Raw genomic sequence first — 14,049 nt, 5'->3', positions numbered from 1 at the left:
GTAGCAGGAAACACTGAGGAAATGGAAATACAGAAAACAAGCAGTCAAATAAGAAAGTGTCAACAAATGGGAAAAAAAGATTGAAGATAGCGAAACACAGAAGCAGATTGCTAAATAGTGAAAAAGACGTAATTAAACAAAGCAAAAATGTTACCAAATACACCACCACAATCAAGATTTCACATTCACACTTGTTTCGCATTCACATACATTGAAAGGTAGGTTGTGAAACCTAACTATTACATCCCAGCCTGACCTAGATCTTGGGTTACATTACAGATTAGTCACTCGGCACAAGCAAGATATCATATTTCACACACTATCATCAAATAACCATAGTATCAAAATGAAAGGCCATTCAGGAAACACACTTGCTGGTGTACGGACATCGCCACTGTAGGAGCTTGTCACTAGTTATCTCATACCATCCTCCAATTGGCTTCCTTCAACTTGACATAATGATTCATTGCAAACATCTGATTTAAAGCACAGCACACTGACAGTATTTTTTTTTAACTTTGACCATAATTTTCAATTTATTGATTCTTAATAACTCTATCGTGTTGAATATAGTTGGTTAAGTTAGGTTTTCCTTTACAAAATCCAAATTGTTTAAAATAAGAATGCCTTTCTGGAACAAATGTTAAATATGTTCTGTTGCAAACGATGTAAAAATATTTTAATGATGTGCTTTTGGTGTCCAGCAGAGCTGTCAGTACCAGCATATCAGCTGAAGATCTGAAAGCACACCATCAGACTCAACTGATCCAGAACTTCACCTCAGGCTACACTAGAGATCAGGCTATCTCTACAACAGAGATGTTGAGTTTCAACCAACCAGGTATGAGAAAACTAAGTGCCTACTCACCAGAATTGTGATTGGAGGACGATAATGTGTGTATGGAGCCCGCACTGCTACTCCGGGAGAACGGGTAGCGCAGCTCACGTTCCGTGGGGCTGGACGGCTCCATCTTCATGTCGATCGCGCTGCCAGTGCTGGAGTTGCTGACATCCATCATGGCACTATTGCCGACGACTGCCCCGTGGCTCACACTGACTGCGCCATGGTACTGGGTGGGCGCAGACACTGCCCGCAGGTTGCGTGCGCCTCCTGTACAGAATGTCACCGGTAAGCTCTCGAGCACAATCGTGAGGAAACGCTCAACTATCGTGGAGAAATTGTCGCTATCAAAGACATTTTGGTACGTGTATGTGTTACATTAGAATGTACTCCTTGCAGATATCATGTGTTAGTGTGAAAGATGTGGAACGTAATACAAATTCTGTAGCTAACTGGGAGTCAGTAACACTGGCATGTCACATTCGGAGAACACATTAACACTTAATCAAGCAATGGAAAATCCAGGATGGAATGTAACAATATTATGAAAAGGAAAGTTGCTTCTCACCATACAGCGGAGATGCTGGGATGCAGATAGGCACAACAAAAAGACTGTCACAAATAAAGCTTTTGGCCACTAAGGCTTCATCAACAATAGACCACACACACACACACACACACACACACACACACACACACACAGGAGGCCTTAATGGCCATAAGCTTTATTTGTGACAGTCTTGTTGTACCTGTCTGTGACTCAGCACCTCCACTAAATGGTGAGTAGCAACTTTCCTTTTCATGATACTGTTACATTAACACTTAACTGTGACAAACTTTAATGCATACAGTTTCTGACCCCGAACTCTTGTAAAACTGAAATTTTATTGTCAAAAGGTGGTCGAACTGTCATAGAAATCGACCATTTTAACCTATTACGATTGTGGGTAGATAGAAGGCTTTCTTGAAAGTCATGTATAAATTGCTGTCAGTTCTTTCCAACATGTCCGAAGGGACAGACACCACTTTGATCCTGCATCCACTATGAATCATGACACAAAGGGATTAAAGACATTAGCTGCCAGTGGACATCGATTTATATCAATGGGGTAAGTTGAAAATTTGTGCTGGACCGGGATTCGAACCCAGGTCTCCTGCTTATTAGGCAGATGCTCTGATCACTATGCCATCTGGACATAGTGGTCACCACAACTGCACTGACTATCCCAGCACATCTCACAAGAGACCCAAATTCATCTTACCAATTCCTGTAGATGTTCAGTGCAGATGCACACTAAGCTCAAATTGTTGCGAGAATGGGAAACATCCCAAGAGTAATGGGGCTAATGACCAGGGGACACTACAACCACGGTGTGTGGTATAAGTCAAGAATTTGAGTGTGATGGGAGTTGTGCTAGGGTAGTCCATGCAATTGTGGTGAACAGTGTGTCTGGACGGTGTAGTGGTCAGCGCATCTGCCTAGTAAGCAGGAGACCCCGGTTCGAATCCCGGTCTGCAATAACTTTTCAACTTATCCCATTGATATACAGGGTTATTCTAAGTGCTGGACTCATTTTCAAAACTTCGTATTTATTCAAGTACAAATCCAAAATGAACAAGCTTTATACCAATGGAAAAAAGAAGTTTCAAAGTTTTTTTTTTTTTTTTTTTTTTTTGTAATCTTTGATATCAATTTAATAAATTTAATAATTTGTAATTAATTAGTTTTTAATAATTAGAAATGTGGTAATGTTATAAATGTTCAATGTAGCAACCGTCGGCTCACGGCAAACATCGACGCTGTAGCCAAACTCGTCCCACACATGCGAAAGCGTATCTGCTATTACTAAGTGCACAGCAGCAGTGATCCCGTTCTGCAGATCATTCAGAGTTGTTGGTAGAGGTGGGACATAAACAGCTTCCTTCACATAACCCTGTAAGAAATAGTAGGGTGTGAGATCAGGAGATATCGGTGGCCAGAAGTGCAGAGCCAGGTCCTCAAGTCCGCTGCAACCGATCCAGCACTGAGGAACGGAGTCATTCAAAAAGCCTCGTATATCACGGTGCCAATGGGGCAGAGCCCCATTCTGTTGGAAAATGAAGACGTGGAAATCTTCCATTACTTAAGGGAATAGCCACAGTTCCAACATGTCCACGTACGTGATTACCATTACAGTTCTTTCCTCGAGGAAAAATGGTCCACAAACCTTTGTACGGGATACGGTACACCAACACGTCGATCTTCGGTGAGTCTCTTCCGTGTTGCAATGGTGAATGTGGATTTTCCAAACCCCATATGCAACCACTGCATCTCTTGACTTTTCCACTAAGGTGGAACGTCACTTCATCGCTAAAAATTACACGCTGTAGAAATGCGTCATCCTCCATCTTTGCTGGCATATAACCACAAAATACGAGACACTTCCCTCTGTCATTGGGTTGAGAGCCTGCACAAGTTGTTATCGGTAGGGCTTGTACAGCAAACACCTTTTCAGAACTTTCCATACAGTTGGTTGAGATATTCCAAGTTCTCGACTGGCTCTATTGGTAGACTTTCAGGGACTGCGCACAAAACTTACTTGAATCTGTCAGGCACCACACACACACACACACACACACACACACACACACACACAGTCAGACAGTGCTTTTTCCTTTGTACACATTCCCTGTCTGTTTACATTGCTTAAACCAACGGAAAATGCTTTTGCGAGTTGGTGGTCAAATACCAAATTTGGTCCACCAAATAACCCCGTAAATCCATGCCCACTGGAAGCTAATGCCTCCTCAAACTGCAGGCCACTTGCAGCCTGAATCAAGTGTGTGTGTGTGTGTGTGTGTGTGTGTGTGTGTATGGGAGGTGGGGGGGGGGGGGCACCTGCGGTTCTCAGCCATATTTTATAAAGATATGCTTCTAGCACTAATGGCACAATCCAAAAACATCAACGAATGCTAAGAGCTCCCCAAGAGGGTATTTTTCTTGCTGAGTAACAAACAAAAATACTAACAGAGACAGTAATATTTTAAGATGTGCTTCATTTTAATTAAAGCTGATGAATTCAGCCATGAGCTACATAAAGTTAGGCACTTACATCAGTGACAGGGTGGTGTACAGCACGGCATCTGCACAGTTAACAGGAGTGAGAGTGGAAATACTTTGTTCATCTTCCAAAGCTGGCAACTCAAGAGCATGCGCGACTAGCACCAATCAGCTGCTATTATATAAACGTCACATATTAATTCATGAATGTGTGTTATTGAGATGGTCATCTTCAAATGTGGTACATGTCTGTAGCAAGTAATTTCGAATCAAATTAAGGCTGTTGAAATACAGTGAGTAAAAAAAATTATATTCAAAACATTTAGTAAAAATTTGTGATCATGCCTCATACTGCAGTTACTGTTATTAATTACAACAACAAACAAATTTATGTGGGTTACCAAATAATGTTAAATCTGTAGGGAAAGGTGTGGTAAAGTGTCGAGGACTGGAAAAGTGGCCAGTGCGTATTTTTTACTCTGAACAGCACTGCTGCCTGCCGAGAAGTGGTCAAATTAGTTGTAATACACATCGGCACTGTTGTCAGTGAGATTGACAATGGAAGCTTGTTCTGTTACTTTTTATTACAAACTGTTTTGTTTCTTAGTCATCTGATATAAAATGAGTGTAGTTTCAGCTCTCTGAGACTGCAGACGTGTGTGCAAGTTGCGCCTGTGTGTGTGTGTGTGTGTGTGTGTGTGTGTGTGTGTGTCTACTGCTGACAAAGGCCTTAATGGCTGAAAGCTATGATTGTGTGAATTTTTTTATTGTGCCTGTCGCGAATCAGCATCTCCGCTATATGGTGTGTAGCAACTTTCCTTCTCTCGTATTGTTACATTCCATCCTGGATTTTCCATTGTTTGATGTAAAATAAGTCATTTATATTATTCTTGTTCCCTCACATGCACAGAGAGTAATAATTTTCTGCAATATCAATGTTTAAACAATGTCTCTTGGCCAATAAATGTAGTTCCTTCTTATTTTTTTCCAATTTTATGGTTTCTTTTGTGGATCACTAATGCCGACATGGCATTTGATCGCGAAAAGTGGCGACACTACATGTCAGGTGTCTACCCGAATAACAATTAGTTAGAAAAACTCAAGTAATACAACACATAAAACTGACTTCTAATCCCTTTTATATATAATCATCCACCATTCTGTCCCTTTGTGACAATTCTGAATTAATTACATAACTTAAAAGCGTCTCTGTACTGTTACACTGGGCCTAATACAATATTCTGATTGTAAACTGTATACTGCAGCCACTTGCTATCCTTCCCAATATTAGGGCATGAAGACGCCTAGAAAATGTGCTCGGAATTCAGAAAAACAAATACGTAATTGTATTGCGATGGCCCCTTCGGTAGGGAAAACTGGACACCATGTAAACCTTCGGAAAAATACGTTTAGTACCACTATATTATTTTCTTTTTCCATTTAAAAATATTCGGTGTGATACCTTATAATATGGATATTCAAAATGAGTATCTGCTAAGCTTCTGTCAGTAGCCATTGTTTGCTGAAAACTGAATACGTGTTTAAGGTGCCAATCCTCCCTTCCATATGCAGTGCAAGGTGTCACCCTGCTATATTGGCTCTAAAGCAAAAAAGTTTAATGACCGCTGCTTTGATTCCCTTGTGTCTTGTTTCTTGGAAGTATCAAGTTCAACATCTGGTGCAGAAACTGATTGCCGCTATCTTCACTATAAGGTCAATCTCCCAAGTTTCTGACAATGAAACACAACAGCTTGTTTACACTGGTTTCTTTCACTCTATTATCTCATATGGTGTTATATTCTGGGCAACTCCAACACTCACCAACAATATTCTTACACCCGAAAAGGGCAATCAAACAGTTCGTGAACTTCAAGCAGACCATTGCTCAAGTGTCTCAGAATTCTAACTCTGCTGACGGTGTAAATATATTCCACCGCGGGTTTCATTGTTGACAGTATTGACTCATTCAGAAGAAACTGCAGTATTCATTCAGTGAACACTAGATGGAAAAGTGACATGCACTCTGACTGTATTTCGTAAGGACTGTACACAAAGGTGTACACTACTCAGTGGGCTTCATTAATAACAGGCTGCCAGCAGAACTGAGTGAATGAATGAGTGAGTGGAGGAGGAAGAATGCCAGCTGCAAAACTCAGTAGCATCTGTTACCAAACTGATCAGCTACAACAGGAGTCTGATCCATATTATGTGACCTGTTAAGACCCCTATAGCAATTTGAGCACAGACGTAACATCCCATAAAGGATTAACTGCCATTCCTAATTTACTTTCAAGCAATATATAACAGTGGACACACAATGGAAAACTACTCCCAGAGGTAAACAATCCTCCATCACTGGAAATAGTGATGCAAGTAGGCCATCAGCTTCTGGAGCGCCTAGTTCATGATGTAAGGAACAGTCAGAGCTTCTTAGAACGTCTCACATACTGCCTAAGAAGAAGAAACATTTGCTTGTCACACAAACATCTTCACCAACAATGAATTATATGCACAGTAATGATTGTTGGAAGATTATAAGTATGATGTCCTGTAGGATGGCAGTCTCATTATTGTTTTAACAGGTTTATTCGTCACAGGTTGTTGTTATCGTTGGCACAGTTTTCATGTCCTCAGTTTATTTTAAGTGTTTCGATGATTTTTTTGTAGTAAACCTCAGGACTGAAGAGAAGCAGAAATGTTTTTGTTTGCATCTGTACTCCAACACTAAAATCTCGAGACTGAATATCATCTCCTACACGAGCTAAGTACATCATATTTCTCTATAACAAGTTATTCTGTAAACATTATTAATGCACTATACTAGCAGTGTTGTCAGCTACAGAGTGCTTAGGGGAGAACATTATGTATCATGTTATACTCTTTGTTGATTACTCTGTTTCCCATGATAACCCTTCACTGTAGTCAGATACATTATTTATTGTGGGTAGCTCTGCCTCATAAACACAAGAGGCCATTCCATTCACTACTGGGTAGTGAAATCCCAAGGTAGTGCCTGCCCTTACTGCCTGGTCAAGGCTAGCATTAGGTTTTACACTTGTGACCTCATAACCTTTTTCTACACCTGTTGGCCTGCACCCCTCCCACGACAGCAATCTAGCAGCAAGAATTTTGGGGTCAACAGAAACCTCCGATCTTACTCGTCGGCTTTGACCCGTGACGTAAGCGTGTTGTGGTGTGTGACGTCATTACGGCGCGGAGTTTGGTTTGTGATTGTGGCGTGTTTGTAGATGTCGTGGCGGTGTTTGTCGTGCCCTCTGGTGGTGTGTTCATGGTTTACGTTTGTTTGGTTTGTTGGGGTCAGTTTGCTGTTGCTCAGTGGTGAGTGCTGTGTTCGTGGTTTTGAAGCGGAATTTGTATTAGTGAGTTAACGGTTTTGTGTGATGGTTAATGTAATGGTAATTGCTGTACGTCGGGTGAGTTTGTTATTGAGTGTATTCGGTTGTGGTTTTTTGTTCAGGAATGGATATGAAAGACCGCATGAATAGTGTTCGGTTCAGGGCGATGATGGGCGAGACACCGTTAGACCTGATCAAGTTTCTACAGCTATTCGGATTAATTGCCGAAGTTGTAAAGTGCTCTCTTTGCCGTGAGGCGATGAAATTGGTTAAAGTTCCGGCCTCTCGGACCAGGGACGGGTACATGTGGTGCTGCAGGAAAGATGGCGTATGGCATTCCATAAGGCGCGGTACCTGGTTCGAGAAGTCTAGATTGGGCATGCGTGAGATTGTGCTTGTTACGTATTATTTTTGTTATAGATCCCCACAGAGTTTTGCGCGTTTGAGACTGGTGTGAGTGAGAGGACTGTTTTAGACTGGTATTCCTTTTGTCGTGAAGTGTGTTCGGAATTTATTAAGTACAGGGGTAAGTTGGGGGGGCATGGGGTGGTTGTGGAGGTGGACGAGTCGCAGTTTGGAAAAAGGAAGTATGGGAGGGGGAAGTCTGTGGCTGGTCTTTGGGTGTGGGGGGCTGTTGTTCCGGGGGGTGGGGGTTCCGAATGTGTTTTTAGGGTTGTGGAGGGGAGGTCGAAGGCTGAATTAGTGGGGTTAATTGAGGAGTATGTAGAGCCGGGGCCCACAGTAGTTTCCGATGCTTTTTCTTCTTATAGGGGGTTGGGTGAGAGGGGATTTAATCATTTAGTAGTGAACCACAGTTTAGAGTTTAAGAATTATGATACAGGGGCTTGCACTAACACAATTGAGGGGATGTGGGGGGCGGTTAAGTCAGTTCTTGGGAGGGGGAAGAGGCGCTCTTCCAACCTTCAGTCTCATTTAGATGAGTACTGTTGGCGGAAGAGTGTCCCAGAGGGCTATTGCATTGTTCGGGTTTTTTTAAGGGCTGTGGGTAAAATGTATAGGCCGAAAGTGGTTAGTTAGGGTGGGCTGGGTAGGTGGGTGGGTGGCTGTGGTTTAGGGTGGGGTGGGTGGTTTATTTTGTTGTATAGTGTTTGTTAAGGTGGGGGGGAGGGGGAGTGTGTGTGTGTTTTCTTTTTGTTGTGGAGGATCTATTTTGTTGAGTTGTAGTGTGTGATTGAGATGTTTTTTATCTTGTATTTAGTTTATGTTTGTGGGTTTTTTATTTTGGGGTTGTGGGGGAGGGGGTTGACGTTTGGGTGGGTTGGGTTTTTATTTTAGTTCAGTATTTTTTCGTTGGTGTGTGTGTGTGTGTGTGTGTGTGTGTGTGTGTGCATTTGTGTGTGATTGTGGTGGCCAATCTAGGTTGTGGGGCTGGAACTTTTTTGTGGTAAGTTCCATTTTTTTTTGTTTTTGATGAATGTGTTGTGTATTGGGTATAGGGAAGTGTTTCATTGAGATTTGTGGCTGTGAAGGTTGGTATTGGTATTTGTATTGGAAGATGTGTTTGAGATCATAGGTCATGGGTAGTGGTCGATATGGGATTGGTAACTGGTGTTGAGCTATATAGCTGGAGGGAAGTGTTAATCTCAATGTTTGGTGGAGTATGTCGATTTTTGTAATTGGAGATGGGATCGGGAGTTGCTGTTGAGCTATATAGGTCAAGGGAAGTGTTCGATCCCAATTTATGGGATCGGGAGCTGCTGTAGATGTATGTAGGTTCAGGGAAGTGTTTGTTTGTTATGGTTTGTGGTGGTTTTTGATTTTTGTATTGGGTGTTGGGGTCGGGAGATTCTGTTGAGCTATATAGGTCAAGGGAAGTGTTCGATCACAATTTATGGGATCGGGAGCTGCTGTAATTGTATGTAGGTTAAGGGAAGTGTTTGTTTGCTTTGGTTAGTGGTGTTTTTTGAGTTTTGTATTGGTGGATGGGATCGGGAGATTCTTTTGAGCTATATAGGTCAAGGGAAGTGTTCGATCCCAATTTATGGGATCGTGAGCTGCTGTAGATGTATGTAGGTTTAAGGGAAATGTTTGTTTGCTATGGTTTGTGGTTTTTTTTTGTTTTTTTTTTGTGTTGGTGGATGGGATCGGGAGATTCTGTTGAGCTATATAGGTCAAGGGAAGTGTTCGATCCTAATTTATGGGATCGAGAGCTGTTGTAGATGTATGTAGGTTTAAGGGAAGTGTTTTTTGAGTTTTGTATCGGGGGATGTGATCGGGAGGTTCTGTTGAGCTATATAGGTCAAGGGAAGTGTTCGATCCTAATTTATGGGATCGGGAGTTACTGTAGATCTATGTAGGTCAAGGGAAGTGTCTGATTCTGGATAAGAATGTGTTTTTTGGTATTTGGTCAGTTTCGTGATGTTGATTTTTTTCGTCGTTTTGCGTGGTTTTGTATGGCGGTCGGTGGCTACATTTGTGTATATTTAGTTTCTCCCCACCCAAAAACCCCCAATTTCCCACGCTTGTCCCGTTAGAGTCATTAGGCTTTTTGTGAAACCTGTGTATTTCAGTGTTTATGATACGTATGCGATGTTTTTATATCCGCCATATTGGAATTGTCGTTTATGGTCGTTTCCGCCATATTTGTGACGTCATGGGTCAAAGCCGACGGGTAAGATCGGACGCTTCTGTATTTCCGAATTTTGTTCCTTTCCCCTGTAATTGGTTCATCTAATCTGCCACAGAGAGCTTAACAGTTTGGCCTGATGGCACCAGTATGTATGTTAAAGCTATGAATGAAGCTGACCTAGAGCAAGTTTCACAGTAGCTGCAGAAGAAAACAAACAAATGGTTTAGATATAGCAAATTAACTGTGAACAACAAAAACATAGCTTAGATAAACTTCAGACATATAACAAATGAACTATGAACCAATCTCACAGTACAGCTTGAGCCGTGTAAGACACAGCAACTCTCCTCCCCGCCCCTGATCGCAATACTAAATTTGAAGCAGTATGGCTCAATGAAAAATTAATGCTGAAGAAACATACAGAAAAATTAAGTAAGCATTGATATGTTTTTAGAATCCAGTGTTATGTTCATACTTTGCTCTCATACCTAGCATATTATGTTATGACACCATATTTTCGGAGAATACGAATCTGGTGAAACACACATTTATGCTTCAAAAGAGAGCAATGAGAATAATGAAATGAGTGACACACAAAGAATCACATAAAAAATTTTTCAAGGAAATAAAAATCATGACCCTATCATGTATCCATATTCATATGTTTTCTCAAGGCATACGAGGAACATTCTGTGTTAAACAGTCAAGTCTACAACTACAAAACAAGAAACAGAAATGATTTTCATACAGAAATTTACAGAAAAGCGATGTATCAAGAAACTGCTTTTTATCAGCCTAAAATTCTGTTTTGTGAACTACCAAGGAAAATCAAAAGAACGTCAAAATTCCATATATTCAAACAATGCTGATTAGCAAGAGTTTTACTAGGAATACTTGAATCATCAGCATTCAAAATACAGCGGTTTATTTCCTTCATCATAGTGGCCTAAGTGCTAATTTGAAAAATAAATTGTATTCATTTTTATTCTATTTCAGTATATTATGACTATTGTTATGAGTATGGTTTCATGTTATACATGTTGTTGTGGTCTTTAGTCAAAAGACTAGTTTGATGCAGCTCTCCATGCTGCAAGCCTCATCACCTCCAAGTAACTACTGCAACCTACATCCTTCTGAATCTGCTTACTGTATTTATCTCTTGGTCTCCCTCTACGATTTTTACCTTCCACACTACTCTCCAATACTAAATTGGTGATCCCTTGATGCCTCAGAACATGTCCTACCAACTGATCCCTTCATCTAGTGAAGTTGTGTCATAAATTCCTCTTCTCCACAATTGTATTCAATTCCTCCTCATTAGTTACATAATCTACCCATCTTCTCTTCAGAATTCTTCTGTAGCACCACATTTCAAATGCTTCTATACTCTTCTTGTCTAAACTGCTTATCATCCATGTTTCACTTCCATGCATGGCTACACTCCATACAAATACTTTCAGAAAAGACTTCCTGGCACTTAAATCTGTACTCGATATTAACAAATTTCTCTTCAGAAACACTTTCCTTGTCACTGCCAGTCTACATTTTATATCCTCTACACTTTGACCATCATCAATTATTTTGCTGACAAACAGCAAAACTCATCTACTACTTTAAATGTGTCATTTCCTAATCTAATTCCCTCAGCATCACCTGACTTAATTCGACTACATCACATTATCCTTGTTTTGCGATTTATACATAAGAATATTTTATTAGCAGACATGTAACTGTAAATCTTTCATGTCCTGTCATTCATGTAAGAACATGTTTGATGAGATAAATCGAATCAAATGCATGAAATTCGACTCAAACCAACTTCCCACATAAAAATACTTTGTCACAGGGGGTCACATGTCAGAGAGAGAACTTAAAGACAAAATGGGAATATTGGATTATTATTCCAGCAACTGACAAACATTTCTGATTTGGAAGGAAATGTCAACTTCCACTACTGTTCTAGAAAAGACATACAAGCACAATTCATGTGCACTTTTATTGCAACAGCCTGTGACAAGCACAACACCCTCTTAATTTGCAATCACAAACCACAAATACTTTTCAAAGGAAGGATCATTCCTTTGCCATCTCACTCAAAGCACATGAAAGTATAGTAGCACTGAGTACAACACTCCGTATTTGCTCCGAGTATGAAACACGATTTCTTACAGCTGATAAATTCTGAAAACACACTCTCAGTATGTCTACTACACTGAACAGACATGTTGTCGAAAACACACTTCAAACGTGACATGGCAGTTTGTATTCGCGTACATACAAAATACAAAGGTCTACGTCTTTCTCACTGACTGCAACAGCACATCAGGCTATGTTATTGTTTTGGTATTTCCCAGTGTCTCAGCGTGCCAGTTGTACGCTGGGCAGTAACGAGTTTTCTTAACTTCCTGGCTAGTCTTTGAAAACCCAATTCACACGTACATGCGTCCAATATGTCATCAGTTTCAAAATTGTACTATTTCCCTGTATATGGTATGGAAGACTGGTGCATGATGACTGTCAATAAGAAATATTGACGAGCAGCAAACTGCTTATGTATTAAACAAAGCTGTCGTTTCTTCGCCACTGCTGTTTGAAATATCCACTATAACAAGAAAAAGAGGCTGGCGGTAGTTAACGTAGACTAATGTAATGTGAGAAATGAACTGAGGAACAGAGATAGTGTCAGCAAATTGTACATATCGTAGTGTTGATCCCTAATGAATAACTATCCAACAACACACAAATAAACATTTAACAAAATATTCTGTAACAGCTGTTCATATTGTTACTTAACGACACCATTCACCACAAACATACAAACGTCACAATAATGCTGATCTTAAATTGCTTAATTTCGCTCACTCTAAACAATGCCGCCTGCTACCTTTCTCCCCAAACGCCTGGATATACACACGCCATGACAAGGAAGTGTTGCCAACATGGAAGGTTGCTTATTTAGTATTTACCCAAATAAAAATCCATCCCATTGGTGTACATCTCGGCCGAATCTCAAGATGCAATGATCATTTTACTGACGCAGCGTCTGCCTCAGGCTGTCTTTAGACTACTGTAAACGGTTTAGAAGAATTGAACCTTGGACCCTGTTATCTCTCACTTTTCATTAGACGTATTCATCATTCTCAATTGACAGCATTTAAAAATATTATTCAGAATTATTCGTAAGGGGTTTGTTAAAACATGCGAGCTGCAAACGAACGAATCATTGTCCAATTGTGAGTTTGAAATGAACAGCAGTATAACATTCGTTTAAAAAGAGCTTTATTGCGTTTCATTATCGTCCTATTAGTTATCTCGGCGTACGGAGATTAGTTTCAAGGTCACAGTAAAAAGTAAACACCAACTTCGACAGCGCAAGCAATTGCAATAATTACGGATCCCATACAAAGCGTAGAAGACTTGTGCAAATCTATACATGATTCTTGTGAGACTTAAAACTGAATTCATCAACATGTTATGAAAAGTGTGAATAGGCCTATTCGCTATCTGACAAAAGCTGTAAAAATTAAGAGAAAATGCAATTTACCAGCAAGGAGACTGATAGAGTCGTTTTAACCAGAGTTTCTGCCGCACTATTTGATACATTAGCCGCAATTTTCAATGTTTCTCTGTAGTACGTCGTCTTCCTATGAAATGTCATGGAGTTAGGGATATGCAAAACGGAGGCAAAAGAAGGAGCAAGGAAATAAAATGACAATTACATAAAAAAAAGAGAAGATTTTGTTGACAAGTTTGCCCACAACTGACATTTGCCTTCTTGCCTGACCCAAAAGAAAAGTGCTAAATAGGCTTTCACGGTATAATTTGCGTTCACTTAAAAGAGTTTGCCAGAATTTTTTTCAGCATCTCCAAGGCACTTCCCCAAACGAAACTGTGACCATAAGTGATGCCCTTCGCATACTTTTACTATCTTCTTTTACCAATTTGATATGGTTCCAACAACTTGAGCAATATTAGAGGATGAGTCACACAAGTGTTTTGTAATCCATCTCCTTTGTAAACTAATTGCATTCCCATAGTATTCTGCCCATGAACCAGATCCTTCCACCTACTTCTCCTGCGACTGAACGTATTTTATTTATTCATCCATAGAACATTTAGTACCGTAGTATCGGACATGTCAGAAACATTACAGAAAAATATACAGATATAAAACATTAACAAAATAGGATAGGATAACGCGAGAATAGCGCAGGAAGACATC

The 14,049-nt window shown here is 40.3% G+C and overlaps 1 protein-coding gene across 4 annotated transcripts in view; it reads right to left on the bottom strand.

Moving 5' to 3' along the window:
• Nucleotides 1-12,972, bottom strand: part of LOC124718883 (max-like protein X) — a 43,770-nt gene extending 30,798 nt beyond the window's left edge. The window contains exons 1-3 of one of the 4 annotated variants that reach the window (XM_047244523.1): nucleotides 12,794-12,935; nucleotides 3,934-4,056; nucleotides 869-1,111 (exon numbers count right to left, since the gene is read on the bottom strand). In XM_047244523.1, the coding sequence (XP_047100479.1) occupies nucleotides 869-1,019 (151 nt within the window). In that variant the 5' untranslated portion in view covers nucleotides 1,020-1,111; nucleotides 3,934-4,056; nucleotides 12,794-12,935. Of the gene's footprint in view, nucleotides 1-868; nucleotides 1,112-3,933; nucleotides 4,057-12,689; nucleotides 12,767-12,793 lie in introns of those variants that run through there. The other 3 variants (XM_047244521.1, XM_047244522.1, XM_047244524.1) reach the window with 3 other exon arrangements.
• Between the last annotated feature and the right edge of the window lie 1,077 nt (nucleotides 12,973-14,049).

The sequence above is a fragment of the Schistocerca piceifrons genome, chromosome 10 (genome assembly GCF_021461385.2).
Source record: "Schistocerca piceifrons isolate TAMUIC-IGC-003096 chromosome 10, iqSchPice1.1, whole genome shotgun sequence".
NCBI classification, from domain to species: Eukaryota; Metazoa; Arthropoda; class Insecta; order Orthoptera; family Acrididae; genus Schistocerca; species Schistocerca piceifrons.
The sequence above is the reverse complement of the archived record's forward strand: the minus strand, read 5'-3'. Positions and strand labels throughout refer to the sequence as shown.